Here is a 25,464-nt window from a genome sequence, read left to right as displayed (position 1 = left end):
AGTAACAACTTGTCATCTGATAATCAGTTAGCTGAACGTTGTAGGTTTTCGGAGGGGGCTAGGAGTTATTAATGTCTCTACACATACATACTTATACCCTATCTTATTTTTACAATTTGTAGTCAGAACAATGAGTAATTATGGGTACGTTCAACCTTACATGAACATTTGAGTTACCATACATGATTGACACGAACAGTGATCGTAAGTTGATACCCATTGAGTGGTGGCAACTTCAAGGTGACGACACGTTGAGTGGTGACAACTTCAAGGTAACGACACGTTGAGTGGTGACAACTTCAAGGTGACGACACGTTGAGTGGTGACAACTACAAGGTGACGACACGCACATTTGTACTAAACACACGTGTGTTACATGTTGAGTGTGACAACAATTATCTTCTTACTTTATGTACATTGCATAATGGTGTTTTGCATGCCTTTTTTGTTCATCAATTATAACTAATACTATTATCCATATGTTGTAAAGCGCTTTGGAGTAATTTTACAAATTATATAGAGCGCTAAATAAATGTGGTATATCATTGATATTATTATTAACAAGCGTGTAACACTTTGAGTGATCAGAGCTATGTGACTCAGAACATCTGTCTGAATGAAGGAAACCATACACACACACACACTGATAACAGATAAAGTCAAATATTGACACTAGCCTAGTATGGAAGCTTACCTACTATGTATGCTCGTCGGTCTACTGAGGGCCTCTGATCCACGGCTGGGTAGGTCTAACCAACAGGAATTTCTAGGAAATGTGAGGAATTCAAAATGTTCAATGTACATATATAAGTTGCGTGACAGGATGATTGACAGTGCTATGCCCAAAATGGTGATACATTATGGAGTTTGTCTAGCTTGTATACTATACTTAATGTGCATTATTTACTATAATACATTTGATAAGTTAGTACTTACAATGTACCCTGCACACTTAACTATACATACTGTATACGTTAATGCACTGTATGCACACATGTAGTATACTACACCACATACTATTATATGTACAATGTATACTAGGCCTACTTGCACAGGAATTTGTTTTACCAGGGGGTGGATACAGAAAGTTCGCAAAGATGGGGACCACCGTCTTGTTTCTTGTCGTTCTTTCTGTGTAACTCTCGCTCTAGATCTGAGTGCGCTAGATTGAGGGGCTACCGAAGGTGCGAACCTTGAACTTTATGATTCATTTTTAATGTTAAGCCGGTCATAATGAGGCAATTCATGTTTCTACTCCAAAACATACGTGTATTTTCGAGATGCCTCGTTATTTGTGGACCCCATCCCTTTGAAATAATGTATAATTATGTATAATAATGTATAATAATGCATATTTTCAGTTATAATGTATGCTATATTATCTATACAGTATGTTGTGTAATGTGCTCACTGTTACTATACGTAAACACTATGATCTTATTTGTACACCATATATTCTATATTTTGTATACGAAATGGTAAAATCTATATACTGGAAAAACATACACTGTATAATCCAAATTGTCCTATTGCAGAGTACGTGTATATCATTTAATGTATGCCAGAGTTTTTAGGGTTTTTTAAATTAAACCTTTTATATTTTTTTGCAAAAATAAGAAACGTACCATGTTGGTGCCAACACGATATCGATTTCCGGAATTTCCTCTGGTGCAGCTATGGCAACTCAAATGCACGTGATCAACTCGGAAACGATAATGGGAGCAGGGATCATAGCGGGAGGTAAGACGCTAGAGTTATGTCCCTTGAGGTAACATGCCAAATTTTCGTCATCCATAACTTATAACACGCTATTTTCTGTGGTTTGTATTAATAGTCTATTAAGCGAGAGGTAGGAAAAAATAAGAACATGTTTTAATAACTTCGTAAACAAAGTCCAACTTTTTTCACAAAAATGTATCAAATTAAAATGAATGTCTTTTGATTTTGAAAATCCGAGCATACATGTATGCTCGAGTTTAGGTCAGATGATATCGAAATATTGCCGATGACAAAAGAAGATCTAGACACAGACACATTAGCGTCATTATTTGAGAGATTAAATAAATCCGTAAGCTCTAGATCAACTAGATTGGCGCGTCATAGCACGCGCGGGGAATTCGAACCACGGCATTTGAGTGATCAACAAAAATGCGCCATTCATTTGCAATATATGTTTTCCTTTCAATTTTAGAAAATTAAAATATACGGATTGGAAAAGATATTTAACAGGTCTATCGATGTGTAGAATGAAACCGAAATACACTCTTTACATCAACATTGTACAGGATAATAAAAAACGTCATTTTTTCTAGTTTTTTGTTTATTTTATTTTACCATATTATGTAGCGATGACGAAAATCATACAATAAAAAGAACAACCAAACACGCCATTGTGCAGTTGATGGATACTTTTATCAAATAAATGAAGAAAACCTATTCTACGTATTTACAGTACCGTTTGCCTGTTCCCGAGGAACCATTGCTGGCGCCTCAGCTTGTATGCTGACACCGTCTGTAGAATCTGTGACGTCACTGGAATTTTTAGTGACGTCAGGCAGCTTTCTTGGCAACGTGGACTCGACATCAAACCTGCGACATGATAAAGTGTACATATTCAGTGGCACCTCAGACACCGTGGTCAAACCTGGTCAGTTTTAAACCTAAAGTGAAACTACACTCAAATGGTCAGTCTCTGAAATGTATGGATTTTTTTACGGCCTTTTTGTTGCTGTCAAGTGGACTGTTTCTGAATATATACAGACAGGCAATCCCTATATGACTTCCATCAGTTTCTATAATTCTGATTATATTTACACTTCGGATGAATTTTCATCAATCTCCTTTGAAACGATTTGATTCCATTGCGCCAAGCTTTAAATCTGTATGACGTCACGTTGATATATTGTGCTGATGAACACTATACACAATGAGGATGTCTTGCTGTAGAGCTACCACCTATTGTATACCACAAATAGGTCTCCAATAAGTGCTGGCTGGTTATCAATATATCGAACTTGATTTAGTTAATTTCCAGATTGTATGAAAACACAAAACTTACCCAGAGTAAGTTTGAAATTTCAATGTTAGCTAAGCATGAAAAAAGCCATCACGAGTTTGGAGGCGTTTACTCCAATAACGTTCATTTTATATCTGAAATCAGTACTATGATATACGGATTACTTCTATAATTTATTTTTCGTGCGTAGCTCTGTTGTTTGACAACAAATTGTCTTTTTGTTTTTGCATATAGGAAATGGCCCAAATATTCAGCGGTTTTACCAGCACTACATCTCAAACAGAGCCAACATCAAGACCGTCTTCACAATGACCGCGGAACATTGCATGGTACGCATATATACGCGTCTGTGGGGAATCAAATCTTAAATGTGTCGACAGACAAAAAAGAAAAGGACAAAATATAACGCTTAGTCGATAAGTTAGGACAAATGGAAGTGCGGGGATACAAAAGCTGGGGATGAAATCATTTACACATAGAAACTCCGGCAGAGAAACACTTTATTCAACGCTAAAAGTATCACAAAACTTACCCAGAGTAAGTTTGAAATTTCAATGTTAGCTAAGCATGAAAAAAGCCATCACGAGTTTGGAGGCGTTTACTCCAATAACGTTCATTTTATATCTGAAATCAGTACTATGATATACGGATTACTTGTGGGGATGAAATGTTTATGCTTAAATTATATGTTGAAGCTATATCATGATGGGTACGCTGCTGTTTTAGACTTATAACCACATGTGTATATTGTTTTTTACTTCTATGATATATTTTCTTGTTTCTATTATTCAGATTTAACGATCTGCGCTACAGCTAGGTCACGATTATAAGGACTATGTTCTGGTATTCAAACAAACTATTTAAATTAAACACAGTTGCTCTGTTGACGTAAAATGTAAGCCGGTTTTTACCACAGCCGACCGATACCTATGGAGGGAGATGTGAGACACTTTCAGCGTCCAATGGTTACCTCAATAACTGTGGTTACAGCGCCGCCTACGATCTTCTCAATCATATATACGGCGGAACTTTAAAGGTAAAACTTTGTACCATTTTGATTGACTATGTCGATAAATTATGCAGAGAATAACATTCAGATTCAGTTTTACTCTGACAAAAAATAACTAGATATTTTTGAGAAATAACACAACATAATAGATACATATGATTACAGTATTAAGATAGTTGAAAGGCACAAAATATATATTAGAGATTTCTCTGTTTTTCTTTCATGGTTGAGTAACTCATAACTGAAGACATTTTCAAAACGTTCACGTGATCAAAGGAGTTTTGACCCTGTCGATTTTATTCTGTTGTTATGGTGCTGTGGACACTCTAAAAATATCATCCTCCGAAAAGATGACCCTAACAACGTTCAACTAGGTTTAACGGTTTAAATCTGAATATTGACTAGTTCCGATACATTATTCGCGAACTCTTTCTATAACAGTTGTTTTTTACAAAAGCCCAAATTTCACATCTACACAGAAGGATCGGCTTCACATTTCTTCAAATAATTCCTATTTGTATTTTATAAAACGATTGAGTTGTCTACCCTTTTTCAGATTATCGAACACGGAAATGATAGTTTTACAAACACATCAGAGTTGTAGAGAAAGAAACCCCTTTGTGTAAACTCCGAGGTCATTAAAATTGTCAAGATATGGAAACACCGTTATAATATAACCTTATTTTTATGTGAATGTTCCGTTATTCCACCACTTCACAATAGAGATTGATCGCAACGACTACTGGTACCGTATGAATTTTCGGCATATGCACGATTTAATGACATAGGTTGTATGCGGGTACTCAAGTTTCCTCCAACAACAAGACCCCTATCAATGTAAAGCAGAGTGATTTGTCGCAAGAATAGCACTACAGTGCTAATGTTATTATGTTACATGTATATGCGACGTTAAATAAAGCTTCTTGAATCTTGATTGATATAAGATATATTTTTTTTTTAATAGTTGTGAAATCTATTAAGTAAGCTTACATTTTTAACAAACAAATGTCTGAACATACACAATGTTTATTAAACGCATTTGAGAAAGCTCCATATCATTGTTTGTGCTTTTTTTTCTTCAGAAACCAATGAATGACACGTCTGTCTCAGGAAACGTAAGTGTAAAGTAATCCAATTTTTAAAGAATGTAGGTCAATTTTGTTACTTTTATAAAGATACGCCAGCGGGGTTGATTGTGAGAACTATTATGATTACTCTCGGTCTGTATGATATTTCAGTGAGATAGCATCATAACGCCGGCATCAGATCCGCGCTATCACAAGGAGGTAGATACACCAAGATACCCTGCCTACAGCATACATACACACATGCACGCTTACACAACACACATAGAGCCACGGACTTAAATGGCCTTACCTGTATTCCAAATAGGTTTCCTTGACACAGTATCTTAATATTGTGGGTGAAAAACGAAGTCTCGTTAGTTAATTTTTATATTGAAACAGACACTCAGTAAACCTCTGGAGTTAGATAAGCACGATAACCAACTATCACTCGTTGGGAAACCTCTATGTCTCTTATACTTCAGGCTGCGTATTGAAATGCAATGGAGACATGTTCATGTTGTACATGTCGTTTACTATTTATTTATCTTATTTTTAAAGCTGATGAAATTTGACCAGAACGAATTTTTTCACCTGTCGTCTCCTTCCACATACAGCATGGACATAACCGGATATGTCTATGTACCGGAAGTCTGCTCACAAAGGATCTCGGGTAAAGTATTCATTCTTACATCTTCTTCTTTAGTTTACAGAGGGTCTATCAACACTGATGATTGTGCCTTCGGGAACCTGTGCCCAGAGGCGTGAAAGAAGGGGCTATTTACAGTGATAAGCTTTTTTGTTTTGTGCAGGGTATAAGACAAAAGGTAAAAGCTGGCGTACAGGGACTGTATAAGGGTATGTGTGCCTTACAACCCTCGAGTGTTTTGCATTTTACTGCTGCTATGGGAAGGATATTCAATTGTGTTATTGTGTGTGGGAGGAATAAATATGTGTAGGTGTCATTTGTTTATACCCTGTATTAAACAAAAGCATACATCTCCGTACCTGCATCTTACTGTCATCGCCACAGTGTTTGGCAGGAACATGCATCTGCTTACCTGCATCTTTCTGTCATTGCCACAGTGTTCGGCAGGAACCTGCATCTGCTTACCTGCATCTTACTGTCATCCCCACAGTGTTCGGCAGGAACCTGCATCTGCTTACCTGCATATTATTGTCATCGCCACAGTGTTCGGCAGGACTATGCATCTCCTTACCTGCATCTTACGGTGATCGCCACAGTTTTCGGCTGGAACATACATCTGCTTACCTGCATCTGACTGTCATTACCGCATTGTTCGGTAGGAACATGCACCTGCTTACCTGCATCTTACTGTCATCGCCACAGTGTTCGGTAGGAACATACATCTGCTTACCTGCATCTTACTGTCATCCCCACAGTATGAACATGCATCTGCTTACCTGCATCTTACTGTCATTGCCGCATTGTTAGGTAGGAACAGGCACCTGCTTACCTGCATCTTACTGTCATCGCCACAGTGTTCGGCAGGAACATCCATCTCCTTACCTGCATCTTACTGTCATCGCAACATTGTTCGGTAGGAACATGCATCTGCTTACTTCCATCATACTGTCATCGCCACATTGTTCGGTAGGAACATACATCTCCTTACCTGCATCTTACTGTCATCGCCACAGTGGTCGGCAGGAACATGCACCTGCTTACCTGTATCTTACTGTCATCGACACAGTTTTCGGTAGGAACATGCATCTGCTTACCTGCATCTTACTGTCATCGCCACAGTGTTCGGTAGGAACATACTTCTCCTTACCTGCATCTTACTGTCGTCGCCACAGTGTTCGGCAGGAACATACATCTCCTTACCTGCATTTTACTGTCATCGCAACACTGTTCGGTAGGAACATGCTTCTCCTTTCCTGCATCTTACTGTCATAGCCACATTGTTCGGTAGGGACATACATCTCCTTACCTCCATCTTACTGTCATCGCAACAGTGCTGTCATCGCAACATTGTTCGGTATGAACATGCATCTGCTTACGTGCATCATACTGTCATCGCAACATTGTTCGGGAGGAACATGCATCTGCTTACATGCATCTTACTGTCATCGCCACAGTGTTCGACAGGAACATACATCTCTTTACCTGCATCTTACTGTCATCGCAACATTGTTCGGTAGGAACATGCATCTGCTTACTTGCATCATACTGTCATCGCCACATTGTTCGGTAGGAACATACATCTCCTTTCCTGCATCTTACTGTCATCGCCACAGTGTTTGGTAGGTACTGTCATCGCCACAGTGTTCGGTTGCTTGCATCTTACTGTCATCGCCACATTGTTCGGCAGGAACATACATCTCCTTACCTGCATCTAACTGTCATCGCCACGTTGTTCGGTAGGAACATGCATCTTGTTATGTAGGAACATGCACCTGCTTACCTGCATCTTACTGTCATCGCCAAAGTGTTCGGTAGGAACATACATCTGCTTACCTGCATCATACTGTCATCGCCACAGTGTTAGGTAGAGGAACATACATCTCCTTACCTGCATCTTACCGTCATCGCCACATTCTTCGGAAGGAACATGCATCTGCTTACTTGCATCTTACTGTCATCGACACATATTTCGGTAGGAACATACATCTCCTTACCTGCATCTGACTGTCATCGCCACAGTGTTCGACAGGAACAGACATCTCTTTACCTGCAGCTTACTGTCATCGCAACATTGTTCGGGAGGAACATGCATCTGCTTACTTGCATCATACTGTCATCGCAACATTGTTCGGTAGGAACATACATCTCCTTACGTGCATCTTACTGTCATCGCCACAGTGTTCGGCAGGAATATACATCTCCTTACCTGCATCTTACTGTCGTCGCCACAGTGTTCGGCAGGAACATACATCTCTTTACCTGCATCTTACTGTCATCGCAACATTGTTCGGGAGGAACATGCATCTGCTTACTTGCATCTTACTGTCATCGACACATATTTCGGTAGGAACATACATCTCCTTACCTGCATGTTACTGTCATCGCCACAGTGTTCGACAGGAACAGACATCTCTTTACCTGCAGCTTACTGTCATCGCAACATTGTTCGGGAGGAACATGCATCTGCTTACTTGCATCATACTGTCATCGCAACATTGTTCGGTAGGAACATGCATCTGCTTACTTGCTCCTTACTGTCATCGCCACATTGTTCGGTAGGGACATACATCTCCTTACCTGCATCTTACTGTCATTGCCACAGTGTTCGGTAGGAACATGCATCTACTTACCTGCATCTTACTGTCATCGCAACAGTGTTATAATGCATCTGCTTACCTGCATCTTACTGTCAGGAACATACATCTCCTTACCTGCATCTAACTGTCATCGCCACGTTGTTCGGTAGGAACATGCATCTGCTTACTTGCATCATTCTGTCATCGCCACATTGTTCGGTAGGAACATACTTCTCCGCATCTTACTGTCATCGCCAAAGTGTTCGGTAGGAACATACATCTGCTTACCTGCATCTTACTGTCATCCCCACAGTGTTCGGCAGGAACCTGCATCTGCTTACCTGCATATTATTGTCATCGCCACAGTGTTCGGCAGGAACATTCATCTGCTTACCTGCATCTTACTGTCATCCCCACAGTGTTCGACAGGAACCTGCATCTGCTTACCTGCATATTATTGTCATCGCCACAGTGTTCGGCAGGAACAGGCATCTGCTTACCTGCATCTTACTGTCATCCCCACAGTGTTCGACAGGAACCTGCATCTGCTTACCTGCATATTATTGTCATCGCCACAGTGTTCGGCAGGAACAGGCATCTGCTTACCTGCATCTTACTGTCATCCCCACAGTGTTCGGCAGGAACCTGCATCTGCTTACCTGCATCTTACTGTCATCGCAACATTGTTCGGTAGGAACATACATCTCCTTTCCTGCATCTTACTGTCATCGCCACAGTGTTCGGTAGGAACATTCATCTGCTTACTTGCATCATACTGTCATCGCAACATTGTTCGGTAGGAACATGCATCTGCTTACTTGCTCCTTACTGTCATCGCCACATTGTTCGGTAGGAACATGCATCTGCTTACTTGCTCCTTACTGTCATCGCCACATTGTTCGGTAGGGACATACATCTCCTTACCTGCATCTTACTGTCATTGCCACAGTGTTCGGTAGGAACATGCATCTGCTTACTTGCATCTTACTGTCATCGACACAGTGTTCGGTAGGAACATACTTCTCCTTACCTGCATCTTACTGTCATCGCCACAGTGCGATAATGCATCTGCTTACCTGCATCTTACTGTCATCGCAACAGTGTGATAATGCATCTGCTTACCTGCATCTTACTGCGGTAGGAACATGCATCTGCTTACCTTCATCTTACTGTCATCGCAACAGTGTTCGGTAGGAACATGCATCGGCTTACCTGCATCTAACTGTCATCGCCACAGTGTTCGGCAGGACCATGCATCTGCTTACTTGCATCTTACTGTCATCGCCACAATGTTCGGCAGGAACATACATATCCTTACTTGCATCTTACTGTCATCGACATAATGTTCCGTAGGAACATACTTCTCCTTACCTGCATCTTACTGCCATCGCAACAGTGTGATAATGCATCTGCTTACCTGCATCTTACTGTCATCGCAACAGTGTGATAATGCATCGGCTTTCCTGCATCTTACTGTCATCGCCATAGTTTTCAGTAGGAACATGCATCTGCTTACCTGCATCATACTGTCATCGCCACAGTGTTAGGTAGGAACATGCGTCTGCTTACCTGCATCTTACTGTCATCGCTACAGTGTTAGGTAGGAACATGCGTCTGCTTTCCTGCATCTTACTGTAATCGCCACAGTGTTCAGTAGGAACATGCATCTGCTTACCTTCATCTTACTGTCATCTCCACAGTGTTCGGTAGGAACATGCATCTTTTACCTGCATCTTACTGTCATCGCCACAATGTTCGATAGGAACATGCATTTGCTTACCTGCATCTTACTGTCATCTCCACAGTGTTCGGTAATAACATGCATCTGCTTACCTGCATCTTATTACCATCGCCACAGTGTGAACATGCATATGCTTACCTGCATCTTACTGTCATTGCCGCATTGTTCGGTAAGAATATGCACCTGCTTACCTGCATCTTTCTGTCATCTCCACAGTGTTCGGTAGGAACATGCATCTGCTTACCTGCATCTTACTGTTATTGCCACAATGTTCGGTAGGAACATACATCTGCTTACCTGCATCTTACTGTCATCGCCACAATTTTCGGTAGGAACATGCAACTGTTTACCTGCATCTTACTGTCATCGACACAATGTTCGGTAGGAACATGCGTCTGCTTACCTGCATCTTACTGTCATCGCCACAGTGTTCGGCAGGAACATGCATCTGCTTACCTGCATCTAACTGTCATCGCCACAGTATAAACATGCATCTGCTTACCTGTAACTTACTGTCATCGCCACAGTTTTCGGTAGGAACATGCATCTGCTTACCTGTATCTTACTACCATCGCCACAGTATGAACATGCATCTGCTTACCTGTATCTTACTGTCATCGACACAGTTTTCGGTAGAAACATGCATCTGCTTACCTGTATCTTACGGTCATTGCCACAGTGTTCAGCAGGAACATACTTCTGCTTACCTGTATCTTACTGTCATCGCCACAGTGTTTGGTAGGTACTGTCATCGCCACAGTGTTCGGCAGGAACATGCGTCTGCTTACCTGCATCTTACTTCCATCGCCACAGTGTGAACATGCAGATGCTTACCTGCATCTTACTCTCATCGCCACAGTGTTCAGCAGGAACATGCGTCTGCTTACCTGCATCATATTGTCATCGCCACAGTGTTCGGCAGGAACATGCATCTTCTTACCTTCATCTTACTGTCATCGCCACAGTGTTCGGCTGGAACATGCGTCTGCTTACCTGCATCTTACTGTCATCGCCACAGTGTTCAGCAGGAACATGCATCTTCTTACCTTCATCTTACTGTCATCGCCGCAGTGTTCGGCTGGAACATGCGTCTGCTTACCTGCATCTTCCTGTCATCGCCACAGTGTTCGGCAGGAACATGCATCCGCCACAGTGTTCGGCAGGAACCTGCATCTGCTTACCTGCATCTTGCTGTCATCGCCACAGTGTTCGGCAGGAACATGCATCTGCTTACCTGCATCTTACTGTCATCGCCACAGTGTTCGGCAAGAACATGCGTCTGCTTACCTGCATCATATTGTCATCGCCACAGTGTTCGGCAGGAACATGCATCTTCTTACCTTCATCTTACTGTCATCGCCGCAGTGTTCGGCTGGAACATGCGTCTGCTTACCTGCATCTTACTGTCATCGCCACAGTGTACGGCAGGAACATGCATCTGCTTACCTTAATCTTACTGTCATTGCCACAGTGCTCGGCAGGAACATGCATCTGCTTACCTTCATCTTACTGTCATCGCCACAGTGTTTGGCAGGTACTGTCATCGCCACAGTGTTCGGCAGGAAACGCATCTGCTTACCTGCATCTTGCTGTCATCGCCACAGTGTTCGGCAGGAACATGCGTCTGCTTACCTGCCTCATATTGTCATCGCCACAGTGTTCGGCAGGAACATGCATCTGCTTACCTGCATCTTACTGTCATCTGCACAGTGTTCGGTAAGAACATGCATCTGCTTACCTGCATCTAACTGTCATCGCCACAGTGTTCGGCAGGAACCTGCATCTGCTTACCTGCATCTTGCTGTCATCGCAACAGTGTTCGGCAGGAACATGCATCTGCTTACCTGTATCTGACTGTCATCGCCAGTGTTTGGTAGGTACTGTCATCGCCACAGTGTTCGGCAGGAAACGCATCTGCTTACCTGCATCTTGCTGTCATCGCCACAGTGTTCGGCAGGAACATGCATCTGCCTACCTGTATCTGACTGTCATCGCCAGTGTTTGGTAGGTACTGTCATCGCCACAGTGTTCGGCAGGAAACGCATCTGCTTACCTGCATCTTGCTGTCATCGCCACAGTGTTCGGCAGGGACATGCATCTGCTTACCTGCATCTTGCTGTCACCGCCACAGTGTTCGGCAGGAACATGCATCTGCTTACCTGCATCTGACTGTCATCGCCAAAGTGTTTGGTAGGTACTGTCATCGCCACAGTGTTCAGCAGGAACATGCATCTGCTTACCTGCGTCTTGCTGTCATCGCTACAGTGTTCGGCAGGAACATGCATCTGCTTACCTGCATCTGACTGTCATCGCCACAGTGTTTGGTAGGAACTGTTATCGCCACAGTGTTTGGCACGTACTGTTATCGCCACAGTGTTCGGCCCCCACTGTCATCGCCACAGTGTTGCATCTGCTTACCTGTATCTTACTGTCAGCGCCACAGTGTTCAGTAGGTTCTGTCATCGCCACAGTGTTGCATCTGCTTACCTGTATCTTACTGTCATAGCCACAGTGTTCGGCAGGATACGCATCTGCTTACCTGCATCTTTCTGCCATTGCCACAGTGTTCGGCAGGATCATACATCTCCTTACCTGTATCTTACTGGCATCGCCAAAGTGTTCGGCAGGATCATACATCTTCTTACCTGTATCTTACTGTCAGCGCCACAGTGTTCGGCAGGCTCATACATCTCCTTACCTGTATCTTACTGGCATCGCCAAAGTGTTCGGCAGGATCATACATCTTCTTACCTGTATCTTACTGTCATCGCCACCGTGTTCGGCAGGAACATGCATTTGCTTACCTGCATCTTACTGTCATATCCACAGTGTTCGGCAGGATCATACATCTCCTTACCTGTATCTTACTGGCATCGCCAAAGTGTTCGGCAGGATCATACATCTCCTTACCAGTATCTTACTGTCATCGCCACCGTGTTCGGCAGGAACATGCATCATGCATCTGCTTACCTGCGTCTTGCTGTCATTGCTACAGTGTTCGGCAGGAACATGCGTCTGCTTACCTGCATCTTACTTACCTGCATCTTACTGTTATTGCCACAATGTTCGGTAGGAACATGCGCCTGCTTACCTGTATCTAACTGTCATCGCCACAGTGTTCAGTAGTTACTGTCATCGCCACAGTTTTCGGTAGGAACATGCAACTGTTTACCTGCATCTTACTGTCATTGCCGCATTGTTCGGTAAGAATATGCACCTGCTTACCTGCATCTTTCTTTCATCTCCACAGTGTTCGGCAGGATCATACATCTCCTTAACTGTATCTTACTGTCATCGCAACATTGTTCGGTAGGAACATACATCTCCTTACCTGCATCTTACTGTCATCGCCACAGTGTTCGGCAGGAACTTTCATCTAAGAAAACGTTTGATACAAAAGCTCTGTTAGTGTCTTATTTTACTTGTGTAGTTGTATTGTATTCTGTAAACTTCAAGGTAGACGAAATGTAGTTTTATATATACATGGTAGATGTTTAGTTAGATACACTGTCTTATATAACAGAACACATTTATTTATTATATAAAGGGGATGCATCTGTTTAGTAACTTAACATATCGATAAATCCTCCAACGTTACATTTATAGGTAGAATCGTGGAAATTTACAAAATACATAATTATCTGCAGAGAACTCATAAGATTCATTTTCATCAGTGGCATGTATAAAACCCAGACAGATGATTTTGGTATCTATATAAAGTAATAACAGATGTACACAAGAGAAAACCTATTGTTCTGTCCAACAAGTAAACGTCAGAACTATTTTTTACGAGTTTTAACAAATTATATATATTAAGAAGGAAGTAAGATGCAGGTAAGGTATACATGCTTTTGTGATAAACAGAGTATCATCGCAGATGTATATATTGTTGATATTTTATTAAATCTCACACGTGTAGCTAGAAGATATGCATTGCTTATATGCTGTGGGATTTTACAATTACCCATGTATAATACCTATGAGAGATTACACAGTTAACTATGTATACTCTATCTTAAGATTTAACAAACCACTGAAAAATGGCATGGTCACAGTAAATAACATGAATTCCAGTTATTCAAATGATACATAACGGATTTAGCTTGAACTGAAATAACGCATTTAAGCAGATAACTTAATGAAAAATAGGTAACCGATAGTATAACATGTTAACCTCTTTTGTAACCAAACTGGATGCTACTAAAGGACACCTAATGTAAAATTCATTTCTATACCAACTCTTTGATACCTCAGATCAAAATGGTATGACACGTCGGAACTGCAGTTTGAGTAAAATTACTTGGCTACATACCAAACCAGTGCACAAAGTGTAACGTGACCTATATTATTACAGGAACTTTATATAACATCTCCTTTTGTAACATGGACAGGAGTGTTATCACATATGATCTTGACATGTGATGAACATTATGTAAATATATATTTACAACGTTTTTTACCATCTCAAGCCTAATAATAACATTAAATGTTATGAAATTCAACTTTATCTGAAAATCAAAATAAAATTAATCTAGGTTAAATTACTTTCGGATTAACCTTTAAATACTGTTTAAATTCGATATCGAAATATTTAGTAATTCTGTTTTTGACTGGCCACAACCATCTGGAATAGTGGCTAATGTTCTCTTACAATATCTACATGACGTTAAGAGAAATCAAGCTCCACAAGACCTTAGTATGTAAATGAACTTAGATAAGGTGTCACATTTCGTAGCATTCAGTTAGATTACAAAAGAGATTTACATATTAAAATGTCGAGGAACTATCTTTATGTTGACATCAATCTTAATGCCTTATTTCTGACTAATAAAATTCGTTCCGAGTCAAAGTTCAAGTTGAATATATTTAATGTGCATAAATCAACACTGATGTCTAATTGTGGTGTTTGGATATGGCCTACCATGGGTTGAGATTAACGTAGGACGTACATGTACAGTTGTACCTTGTGTTGTTAAACCTTATGACAGTTCTCGTTACATGTGTTGTTTCAGCCTGTCGGTTACACATTGCGCTACACGGCTGTCGTATGGGGAGGTATGGATCAACTATATATACACTAAGATAAGTTGTTGTTCACGCATTATCAAGTATCTGCAAAAATAACGCTACTGACTTACACAAGGAATGTATATACTTGTTAAATTCAATACCAATGATTGCCGTCGTTAATTAAAAAAAACACCCAGCTACGTCATCAATATATTAAACGTAACTGATTTTGATTGTTTGATATACTATTGGCCATTAAGGATGTAGTCAGGTAAAATAAGAAAATGTTAAGAAATCAACAATTTTGTAAACCATAGTTATTTTAAAAGAATAATATGGAAGGAACAAAAAAACGCTATAATAATGATACCTTATCGGCTTTGTTAAAAAAATATGGCCTCCTGAAAACACCTGAATTTTTTAATTGTTCCGCCTATGAAATCCCATATCTTGATACCTTTATCAATGATATTTACCTGATATGAGGTATAGAAGCTTAAAAAATATCATTTATCTCATGCATCTTCATAACAATTGTATTTAAGACACCACTTAGGTCATATATATAACATACTACAGAATCACAGGTTTCGCTATGTATTTAACACCATTCCATAACAACATCATATTTCATATATAACCAAAATCTACAATTTAATATAATTTTGGCATTTGAAAGGTTAAACAATTCTTGTTCATTAGAAAACAAACTAAAAATTTGTTATGGACCAAAATTTTCAGTTATTTAATATTTTCCACCTGGCTAGTGTTTAAAGTACTTGATATGAGGCTATGAAGATATAGCACTCTATGGTAGGTACTGCATGTACATACGAAATTTCAGGAAGATCTATCCAGTTTTTCTGCAGAAATAGCAAGAACAAACTTCATATGACAAAATCCAAGATGGCGGCCTAGAGGCCATCTTGTTTTAATGAATACACCCAAATAATAACAGGCACTACTAGACAACTTGATGGAGACAAAATTGAGATAAAATCCCGTAATCCCTATGGTAAAAGAAGGATTTCAAAGGTTATACCTCTATTTCCACTATTGGGCCCCGCCCCTCTGCCCTGGGGACCAAACCCACTGCCTTGGCCTAAGAATCCTCCAGAACAAACTGAGATAAAATCCCTTAATCCCTTCAACACACGTAAAATCTTCCCACTAGCCAAGTATCAATGCTATTCCATGTATAGCATTTGAGAATTGGACCTATCTGAGAAATAGACCTAAAAGCAAAATTAACCGGAGTCATTCATGCGTAAACTGTAGATCACAGTGACCTAGCTAACAGTGAACCACATTGTACTACCAAAGATCTATAAACTGACCCAAGTATCATTGCTATACAATGTCTACTATCTGAGAAATGGACCTACACTTAAAATAGAACCAAATCGGGATGGACATACATGCATACCTACAGACGGACAAGGGTATATCACTGTGTAAAGTTTTAGATATGTGCAAGCCATGCTCACATTATGTTTACTTGCTATTAAATTGCTTAACTTAAGGACTCAGAAAAGTAATTTGACACAGCTTGAATGATCTTAGCAGACTTTGTTACTCTTACACTTACACATGTCTCAGATAATACACTTTTGAGTCCATCTTCACCATTTCTATTGTAGGCAAGTTTCAAGTTATGGAAAGACAAATTACTACCAGCAGCTTTCCTAGCCATACCTTTGCTCAAAATTTTCTTTTCTACAAGATCATTGTTAGCAAGCGTTTTCGTACATGTTGTGACCATTGGGTATGTTTTTCAGGAAAACTATAGGCGATATATACGTACGACACACCGGTTATAACGAAGTGGCGGAGCTCAACAACATCATCATACTCTACCCTCAGGTTATCCCCACTGTGTCCAATCCTAACGGCTGCTGGGACTGGTGGGGATACACAGGGGTATACTACGGTAACTAAATATACAGGCATATAAGATATATACTAATAACCATAAACAGAAGCTATGGTGCATCTTGGTTGAACTGATGGGGGATTCTACAATGTCTGTTTGAATAGAAACAAAGTAAAAATAATTTACTCTTTATGGTTCTTTTCAAATCGCAGTTTCTTCAAGGTTTTCAATATTAAAAAAATGCGAAATCGACAGAATGTACCTGTGAGATATTGTTTAATGTTAATAACTCTAAGCTAAATGTATAGAGAGTTAAAATGAAAAGTTAATTTTCCGACCGTTGTAAAGGAAGAAACAGATAATGTGAGTGAAGTTATTTTACTCAAGTTTTTTAATCATACTTACAACAAATAAATCAATTATTATTCCCCGACAAATACCAATGGATTTCATTCGAATTTCTTTCAACTACAACAGTCAACAACTGATTAAATGTAAATACATTCTACCATCCCCTTTACAGCGACTAAACACGGGTTCCAGATCACCGCCCTACGGAGGATGATGGAGAGAGTCAGTCGCTATTAACTCTACAAGTTAAGCTCCAGATTCCTATCTGTAAGGAATAGATTAATCAAATAAAGAGATGAAATGGTTCTTGTGTTTTCAGTAAGATATGTAGTTTTGACATTTGTAATTATGTCAGAAACGCATATCACATCTACTTTGTTGACCCAGATACTGCCAATATCCCTCCGAGCCAACCAATGGACAACCTACTATAACATAGTCTAGATGTTCTATAACTAAGAGTGACCTGACACATTCAACAAGAGACCTTATATCAAATAACAGTGACACACCAAAACTAATGTCTGTATAATTATGATAAATATGCAAAACCACACTCTTGGGTGCTTTCTGATTCGTTAGAAAAACACAAGGTCTTGCTTTTATCACATATTTGTTATAGATCGATACACATGTGTGATACAAACCGACAGAAAACATCAACAGAAAATGGTTGTTTTACTATTGTAAGATTATATAGGTATGTGATAAAGCCGAGGTCTTATCTTAATTGGTGGACTTCTCACATCAGCTGTATTTGTTACTGTCGAAATCGTTCCGTATTTTGAAAAGATCTTGCGTATGATCTAGGAAAGGTCTTTCAGCCTGTGTACATCTAACATAATCCGATAGAGGTTTTACAATATGAGTAAGACTGATTGTTTACAATGTCTGTCGCTTTAGTTATAACGTTGATTCAGCAATAACTCGAATCACCTTATATAGAGAATAATACATGCCTTTTTCCATATAGTCGTAAGAACAGCTCTTCTGAGCTAAAGTTGCATTGTTACAAACACCACTCTAAATACAAATTCTTGTATCTTGTATCTTGTATATCACACCCAGTATCAACCCGATATTGGTCTGGGGTTGATACTGGGTGTGATATGGAAAAGGGCATGTTTTATTCTGTTTACTACGGAACAATCTACTATTTTATGATCTTTTTTTCTTTTGAAATATTGAAAAACGAAAAAAAAATCAAAAGGGGAGTGGTACGGGTTTTGCGGGCTGATACGGAGAGGGCTTATACGGGTTTTAGGGTGTGATACGGCGAGGGCTGATAAGGGTTAGAGAAAATGTGTCGTATCACATGTACAAAATCCGTATTTATTGGTTAGTATTACATACTTAGTAATAAATACGGGGTTTTTGTATATGCCATACGACACAATTGCTCTAACCCATATCAGCCCTCGCCGTATCACCCCCCAAAATCCGTATCAGCGCCCGCCGTATCAGCCCGCAAAACCCATATTACACCCCTTTTGGATTTTTTTTCGTTTTTCAATATTCCAAAAATAAAAATAAATCATAAGATAGTAGTTTTTATTAGTAAGTATGTAAAAAACAGAATAAAACACGCCTTTTTCCATATCACACCCAGTTTCAACCCGAGACCAATATTAGCCCTCGGGCCTTCGGCCCTTGGGCTGATATTGCAGTCTCGGGTTGATACTGGGTGTGATATGGAAAAAGGCATGTATTATTTTCTATGTATGTAATAAATCTATATATTGATACATTTCTGTTTGTTAAAATGATGTTAAGTTGCCAAAGTTATTAGCAAATGATATTTACATCTGCGCTACAACTCGCTATTAGACCCAGAACGAGAGAGAAAAGGATTAGTATCTAGGAACACCATTTGAATTAACAATACAGACACATTGAAATCACAAATATTACGGAAATAATTCATTTTGATCATTAGTAAAAATATTTAGAGTACAAATAGACTATTGAAAGTCCTTTAAAACATCGATGCGGCATGGATACGAACCTGTTTTACCTATATTCAACCTGGCTTCATTCTATATAAATGTAACCTTTTTTCGTTTATGACACTACGGATGTTAACAAAAATGCGTTTAATCCCTAAATATGCATGAAGATCGTGCTCGATTGGACAGGTCACGGGTATAAATATGAACCGTAGACAAGATGTGGAGTATTTGTGGACGATACTCTGTTATCTTATCCGTACCATCTATCGTCCACACTCGAGACAAACCTCGGGGACGTTTCTTCACAATCAGTGGTATAGATGTGTATATACGTGATTCTATATTTTAATATCTAATATTAAAGCTAATACGTCAACATAAGGGGCACATTAGGGATAATCGTAAAAAGAAACACCCTTTAGCTAACCTCATCTTGTGGAAGTACATGAAGGAACGCCCCCGGGTCAGATGCACATCTCACTTGGTATGATGAGGTTGTTTAGTTTCTAGGTAAAGCAATACTATTAACCTAACAACATGCCACCTAACATCCTGATCAAGACTACGGCGTTTGTATTTCTGTTTTGTCTGCAATTACAATGGGGTAAGTGTTCTCTTTTTTTTCCATGGAGACAAAGAACGTTATGGAAAGTGTCCAACCAAATGGTAGTTGCTAATTAGACCAGACATGACACATATAATAGAGAGATGATGCTTTTTTTTTTGCACGTCAATTTTAGAAATACCCTCCCCTCGTGTAAAGGAATTAATTACCCGCAATGCAAGATGATAACACTGTTTGGAATCATAAACTGATGAATATCATTATAAATATTTTTCTCTTCAGACCAACCATAATAATAATAATCAATTATTTACAAAAGTCTTCTGATCTGCCTAAAAGTTAAGTCGTTTAATATGCTGTTTAATGGTGATTAATATGAAAAGCTCCCCATTAGATAAGCCTATATGTTATGACAACATCAAATCTATTAATGTTTTAATCAACATTAAATACCATTGCACACGAAGGAATGATGTGTTTGTTTGGTTAAATCACAAATTACAAGTAGTATTAAAACTGTACATAAATGTTGAAATTGGCCACTGATGCAGAATCGAACTAAAGACACGTGGCTACCAGACCAATGTCCAAGGCATCAAGCTTTGTATATATTTGAAACACATACATATTTTGAAACACAGACAGATATATTTTCAAGATTGATCTACAGGTTCTATTGAAACATATGAACACAGTATTTGTAACGTAATTATCGTTGGTTCGTGAATAAATAGCCACTAGTAGCACTGCATTTGTCAACCGTTTAGAAAATGATCACATAATATAGTACTATTTATTATATAACTGATGACCCGATCTATACAGCCCATGCGATACAAGGTCCAGTAAAACACACTGTGATAACACAATATGTTGTGTTGCCCCTGTAGCCTGAACTAATTTTCGGCGGAACTCATCGGTCTTGATCAAGTAATCAATTCGACAAATCAGAACAAGAACGAATTCGCAACATTTAAGCCGCATTTTAAGTTATGGTCACATGACCTCATTATTGTGTCTTCGAATCATTTTTGTCGATGTTGATCGTTTCAGGAGTTAAGGAAGCAACTTGAGCATCAACACGGGTATTGATGGACGCGTTTGAAGGACGATTGTAGTTATGTTTGATTGTAGTTATGTTTGATTGTGGTTATGTTTGATTGTGGTTATGTTTGATTGTAGTTATGTTTGATTGTAGTTATGAAGTAAATACAATACCATACATATATCGCAATGTATAACTTACACATATTATAGTAATACAGTGTACTGAAATGTAACGATCTCATACGTCAGTTTTTAGTTAATAATTTGCTGGTCGCCCCTTACTCGTAAGCCTTCAGGTATCCCAAAAGCGAGTGTACTTAAAGATCATGATTGTTTCCTTAATTTAAACATTGCTTGAGTATCAAACGGATTATTATTTGTAGGAAAATCGTCGTGACGATTCGGGTATATCGGTCGGCAGGTAATATCAACAACATGGATAGCCCGAATCCTTATAGCTTCGCTGAACAACGGCGTTCTACAAACCTGACTGATCTTGACATGACCTTTAACAGATACTCTCGCTTTTTATTGATCAAAACTAAAATTTTCCAGTTTCATTTTAGGATCGACTTTTTTCCATTTAAAAAGACGAAATGAAAGCCGCTCTCTCGTTAGTCGTTATTTCATTAAGCGAAGTCGTATAGTTATTTTTTTTTATTTTAGTTGTTTTTTCAATGACAACAGTCATGGGCTGAAGTAGATTTATGGGGAAATCCTTTTCTTTACGAAGGTATAGGACCTTTTGACAACTGATGAGGCAGGGTAACAAACACTGAAAATAAAATCACTGCTAGCACTCATGAATTCCAAGGATCGAGTGTCAAATGACAATCAGTACAAAATACAGACAATAATGGGCGGACATAATGATAGCGAAACAGAATCGGCGAAGAATATACTAACGAAACGTAATCATCCGCACATATATTTTATGTATACGAGGAAATAACATAAATAGATAAAATCAGTTGTTATTTGTCATTCAAAAGTGCATTTCATAAACGAACCGTTAGAACGTTCTTCTGACATAATTATTTGAACATTTCTGGCCACTAATGAACCAGATAAATTCCATATATGAAATTCCATTAATATCATATGCGACTCGTATCATTGTACCAATTAATTTCGACTTTTTTTTGTGAAACACATGTTCGAATACATTGTCCTAACTCAAAATATGACATTTCGTATCATGTTTAAATACAATAACTCAATCAGCCTCCAGTGAGGATCGAACTCACGACCCCTGGTTTACAAGACCAGTGCTCTAACCACTGAGCTATGGAGGCGTTGTTTATTATAACTTACTGTTATCATAACATCACAACTTTTAAGAGCAGCTGTCACCAAATCTACATTTGCATATCGATCACATTACATTAGACATTGTCTGATTTATACACAAGCGTGATAACGTTATCGTTTAAGATATTGATGTGTATAATTGTGGCTAACAAGTTTGTCTTGAAAACAATAAAAAAAGGGGGGGGGGGGAAAGAAATGTTAATTTATTGAATTGTAGACTCTCAGTACATTTTTATGTTTTTTTAGTTAAACATCATCAGCCTAGAGTCACTATGTACAATACAATATACCATACAATACATATTGTTAGGTATCCTTTAAAGGATAACCCGTCATAATTAGATATTTTGTTTCCATCAGTTGTTTCCGGCATGTCTTGTTTTCATTGGTTATATCCTTATATTTTGTCATCAGTTGTTTTCTGTTACACCATATTGTCTTCAGTTGTTTTCGTTAGTTTATATTGTCATCGGTTGTTTCCTTGAAGTCTTGTTGTTATTGGTTGTTCCCTTATGTCTTGTCATCAATTGGTTCCTTTCTGCAATCAGTTGTTAAGTCCTGTTGTGATAGGTTGTTTAATTTAAGAGTGTTGTAAACTTGTAACTGATGAGTCGTCAGTACCTGACTTGCGTCTTGTTACAGTCAAAGATGAATGTAATGTGTAATCAATGTCAGCCGGTAAATCTCAGGAAGTACAACCGAACTAGGAGTTATGTAAATAGTATATTTTGACAATATTAAGATGAAATCAATTATTGCCTAAATTAGTTGACGATGTGGAATGTTTGATTGTCTGTTACTCATCAATATGACTTACTTATATATATTATTGGTGCTTATTAAAAATTAGAATTGATATCAAATCACTCTAGTATCAATTTGTACCAATAGTTTGAATGTGTTGTTACACGGGAACTGCCATACAGATATCACAACTACACAGTGTAGTAGCTAGATAACAGTCCCTACCGACACCGTTACCGATAGCCCGGACTACTTCTCCGATAACCCACATAACGACAACAATGGGTAGTCAACGCGATCACACAATACAGTCTTCAGTGTTCTACTAGCGTGTAAATACATTGAACACTCCACCATAACCGCAATACTTTAATATAAACACAAACATGAACAATCAAATATCCGTGTATCTCCTAAGTACTATGAACATGATATAAGTACGATTCATGATGCACATTCAGCACTAATCGCTTCCCCCTAAAAATGTCTCTAGATATATCTGATAAAAACCTGCTGTAATACAAATCTGACTATAGGACATGTCTTATTTTCCGCAAAATACGCGCACATATTGTGACTTAGTAGAGGCAATATGCTGGGCAGCATATATCTTATGTTGATAAACATTTGAATAAAATTAGAGCTATGAGGCATAGAACAGATGTACAGAGATACAATGAGATACTAAACATTAAGTAAACATAACAATGCTTCTTTGTTTGTAGACAGAATTAGCATTACAGACAACTATTTATAGTAATTATTTATCTTACATAATCAGATTGAAGCGCCATTGGTATCGTCTGCTTCACTCATTCGTTGTGGCTGCTTCCAATAAGAGAAATATTACCGGGGGAAACTCGGGCACCTGAGAAAGACACGATCTTTTATTTCCAAATAATGTTATAAATATCACCCATTAAAACATGCAGTTATGTAGACAAGATATTATAATATGTTATATATATCTACTAACTTACGCTAAATCTCGTCATTATGTTCATTAAGGTCATTGAAGGTTTTGTTTACAAAAATGTTTTCATGACACATTCAGATATATATCTGGTATTATCGATAAGCTGGGACATAAGGATTCACATACTTGTAGTGGTATATGTCCTGTTTTGTGGTATATGTGTTTTATGGATTGCCTCGTCTTGTTTTGTGCCATACGTGTTTTGTGGTGTACGCCTTGTTTTGTGTGCTTTGTGTTTATCCTTTACGTTCTACTATGTTGACCACGATGGGCCGCGGTGGCCAAGTGGTTAAGGCGTCTGACTTTCTGCTACCACTAGCCGTCATCACTGGGTTGTGGGTTCGAGACCTACGTGGGGCAGTCGCCAGGTACTGGTGGCTTTCCTCCACCACCAAAACCTGGCACGTCCTTTAATCACCATAGTTGTTAATAGGATGTAAAACACAAACAAACTGTGTTGAAAAAATGTACTGGCTATGATAATTTTGATGTGTTATCCATACTGGTACACTGGTGTTACTAGAGGTATTGAAGGGTCTTAGTATCATGCCGTACTACCTAGAGATGTGTGTATTCACTGATAACAATGACATTTACTATTGTATAACCACGCTATCATCTTCTTTAGTTTATCAATAGAATTGTCGGTATTTCAGTTACAATATGTCTTCTCCTTTGTTACATCTGGAAGTAACACTTATGACACAATATCCCAACACTTAATATGACAGTACCACGGTACGAATTCTAATTCGATATCAAAACATGAAGACATCAATACCACAACACTCGTTATAACAATATCAAAATACTATATAAACTATTTTAACATCAATTTTATCGATGCCTTATAACTATTACGATATCAAGTTTACCAATATCAAACTACCGTATAAAACACTTTAACACTGATATTATCAATACCTAAATAAACAATTATTGATTATTACAATACTTAAACACCGTATAATATTGTCTTCACACTCATTATACATATCACAACACCATAACACAGTAGCGCATCACTAGTGATATCAATACCACAACATGGTGGCTATATCATTAGTCAGTGTCAAACTGTCATGTTCTATGGGTTTCCCTACAGTACGACAATCATGGTCATCTCAATATCAGGTTCAATGACAGATAGTTTGGAAAAGCGTCTTCTGCTTCAACGGCGAAACCCAACTGGTAAATATAGGTCAAATGGCTATGTTACTCCGGGGTAAATATAGGTCAAATGGCTATGTTACTCCAGGGTAAATATAGGTCAAATGGCTATGTTACTCCAGGGTAAATATTGGTCCAATGGCTATGTTACTCCAGGGTAAATATAGGTCCAATGGCTATGTTACTCCAGGGTAAATATAGGTCAAATGGCTATGTTCCTCCAGGGTAAATATTGGTCCAATGGCTATGTTACTCCAGGGTAAATATAGGTCAAATGGCTATGTTACTCCAGATCGAAATGTAGCTTTTGTTGTGATATAGTTATGATGTTATATTGTTATATCTAGTGCTGCCATGAAGTTATGAATTGTGTTGAGGATATCTTTGTAATAAAGGTGTTGTGTTGTTCTAAT

At 38.8% G+C, this 25,464-nt stretch overlaps 2 protein-coding genes and 1 non-coding gene across 4 annotated transcripts in view; 2 read left to right on the top strand and 1 right to left on the bottom strand.

Annotated features, from left to right (window-relative positions):
* Window positions 1-655: 655 nt before the first annotated feature.
* LOC110451096 lies at window positions 656-17,588 on the top strand. The gene is made up of 10 exons (XM_021498955.1): window positions 656-743; window positions 1,618-1,740; window positions 2,453-2,647; window positions 3,251-3,345; window positions 3,933-4,052; window positions 5,108-5,140; window positions 5,651-5,762; window positions 15,068-15,110; window positions 16,844-16,995; window positions 17,462-17,588. Exons 1-10 carry the CDS (start codon window positions 683-685, stop codon window positions 17,524-17,526), a joined length of 999 nt encoding a protein of 332 aa, XP_021354630.1. The 5' UTR covers window positions 656-682; the 3' UTR covers window positions 17,527-17,588.
* Window positions 17,589-19,648: 2,060 nt separating this feature from the next.
* The window catches only part of LOC110451068 (macrophage mannose receptor 1-like), a 64,195-nt gene continuing 58,379 nt past the window's right edge, over window positions 19,649-25,464 (top strand). Inside the window, exon 1 of one of the 2 annotated variants that reach the window (XM_021498917.1) lies at window positions 19,649-19,842. In XM_021498917.1, the coding sequence (XP_021354592.1) occupies window positions 19,776-19,842 (67 nt within the window). In that variant the 5' untranslated portion in view covers window positions 19,649-19,775. The remainder of the gene's footprint in view (window positions 19,843-25,464) is intronic. The other variant, XM_021498918.1, reaches the window with a different exon arrangement.
* Window positions 22,073-22,145, bottom strand: Trnat-ugu. Its single transcript has one exon. It is a non-coding gene; the product is annotated as a tRNA-Thr (tRNA).

The sequence above is a fragment of the Mizuhopecten yessoensis genome, unplaced genomic scaffold (assembly GCF_002113885.1).
Source record: "Mizuhopecten yessoensis strain PY_sf001 unplaced genomic scaffold, ASM211388v2 scaffold5789, whole genome shotgun sequence".
In the NCBI taxonomy this organism is placed as follows: Eukaryota; Metazoa; Mollusca; class Bivalvia; order Pectinida; family Pectinidae; genus Mizuhopecten; species Mizuhopecten yessoensis.
Note: the sequence above shows the minus strand (reverse complement) of the source record. Positions and strands in the feature narration are given on the sequence as shown.

Bases quoted from the DNA above. Each gene is read 5' to 3' on its own strand.
- LOC110451096 (XM_021498955.1), top strand. From the start codon at position 683: ATGGAAGCTTACCTACTATGTATGCTCGTCGGTCTACTGAGGGCCTCT. The intron at 744-1,617 runs GTAGGTCTAACC...TGCAAAAATAAG, and splicing joins GGCCTCTGATCCACGGCTGG to AAACGTACCATGTTGGTGCC. The intron at 4,053-5,107 runs GTAAAACTTTGT...TTTTTTCTTCAG, and splicing joins TATACGGCGGAACTTTAAAG to AAACCAATGAATGACACGTC.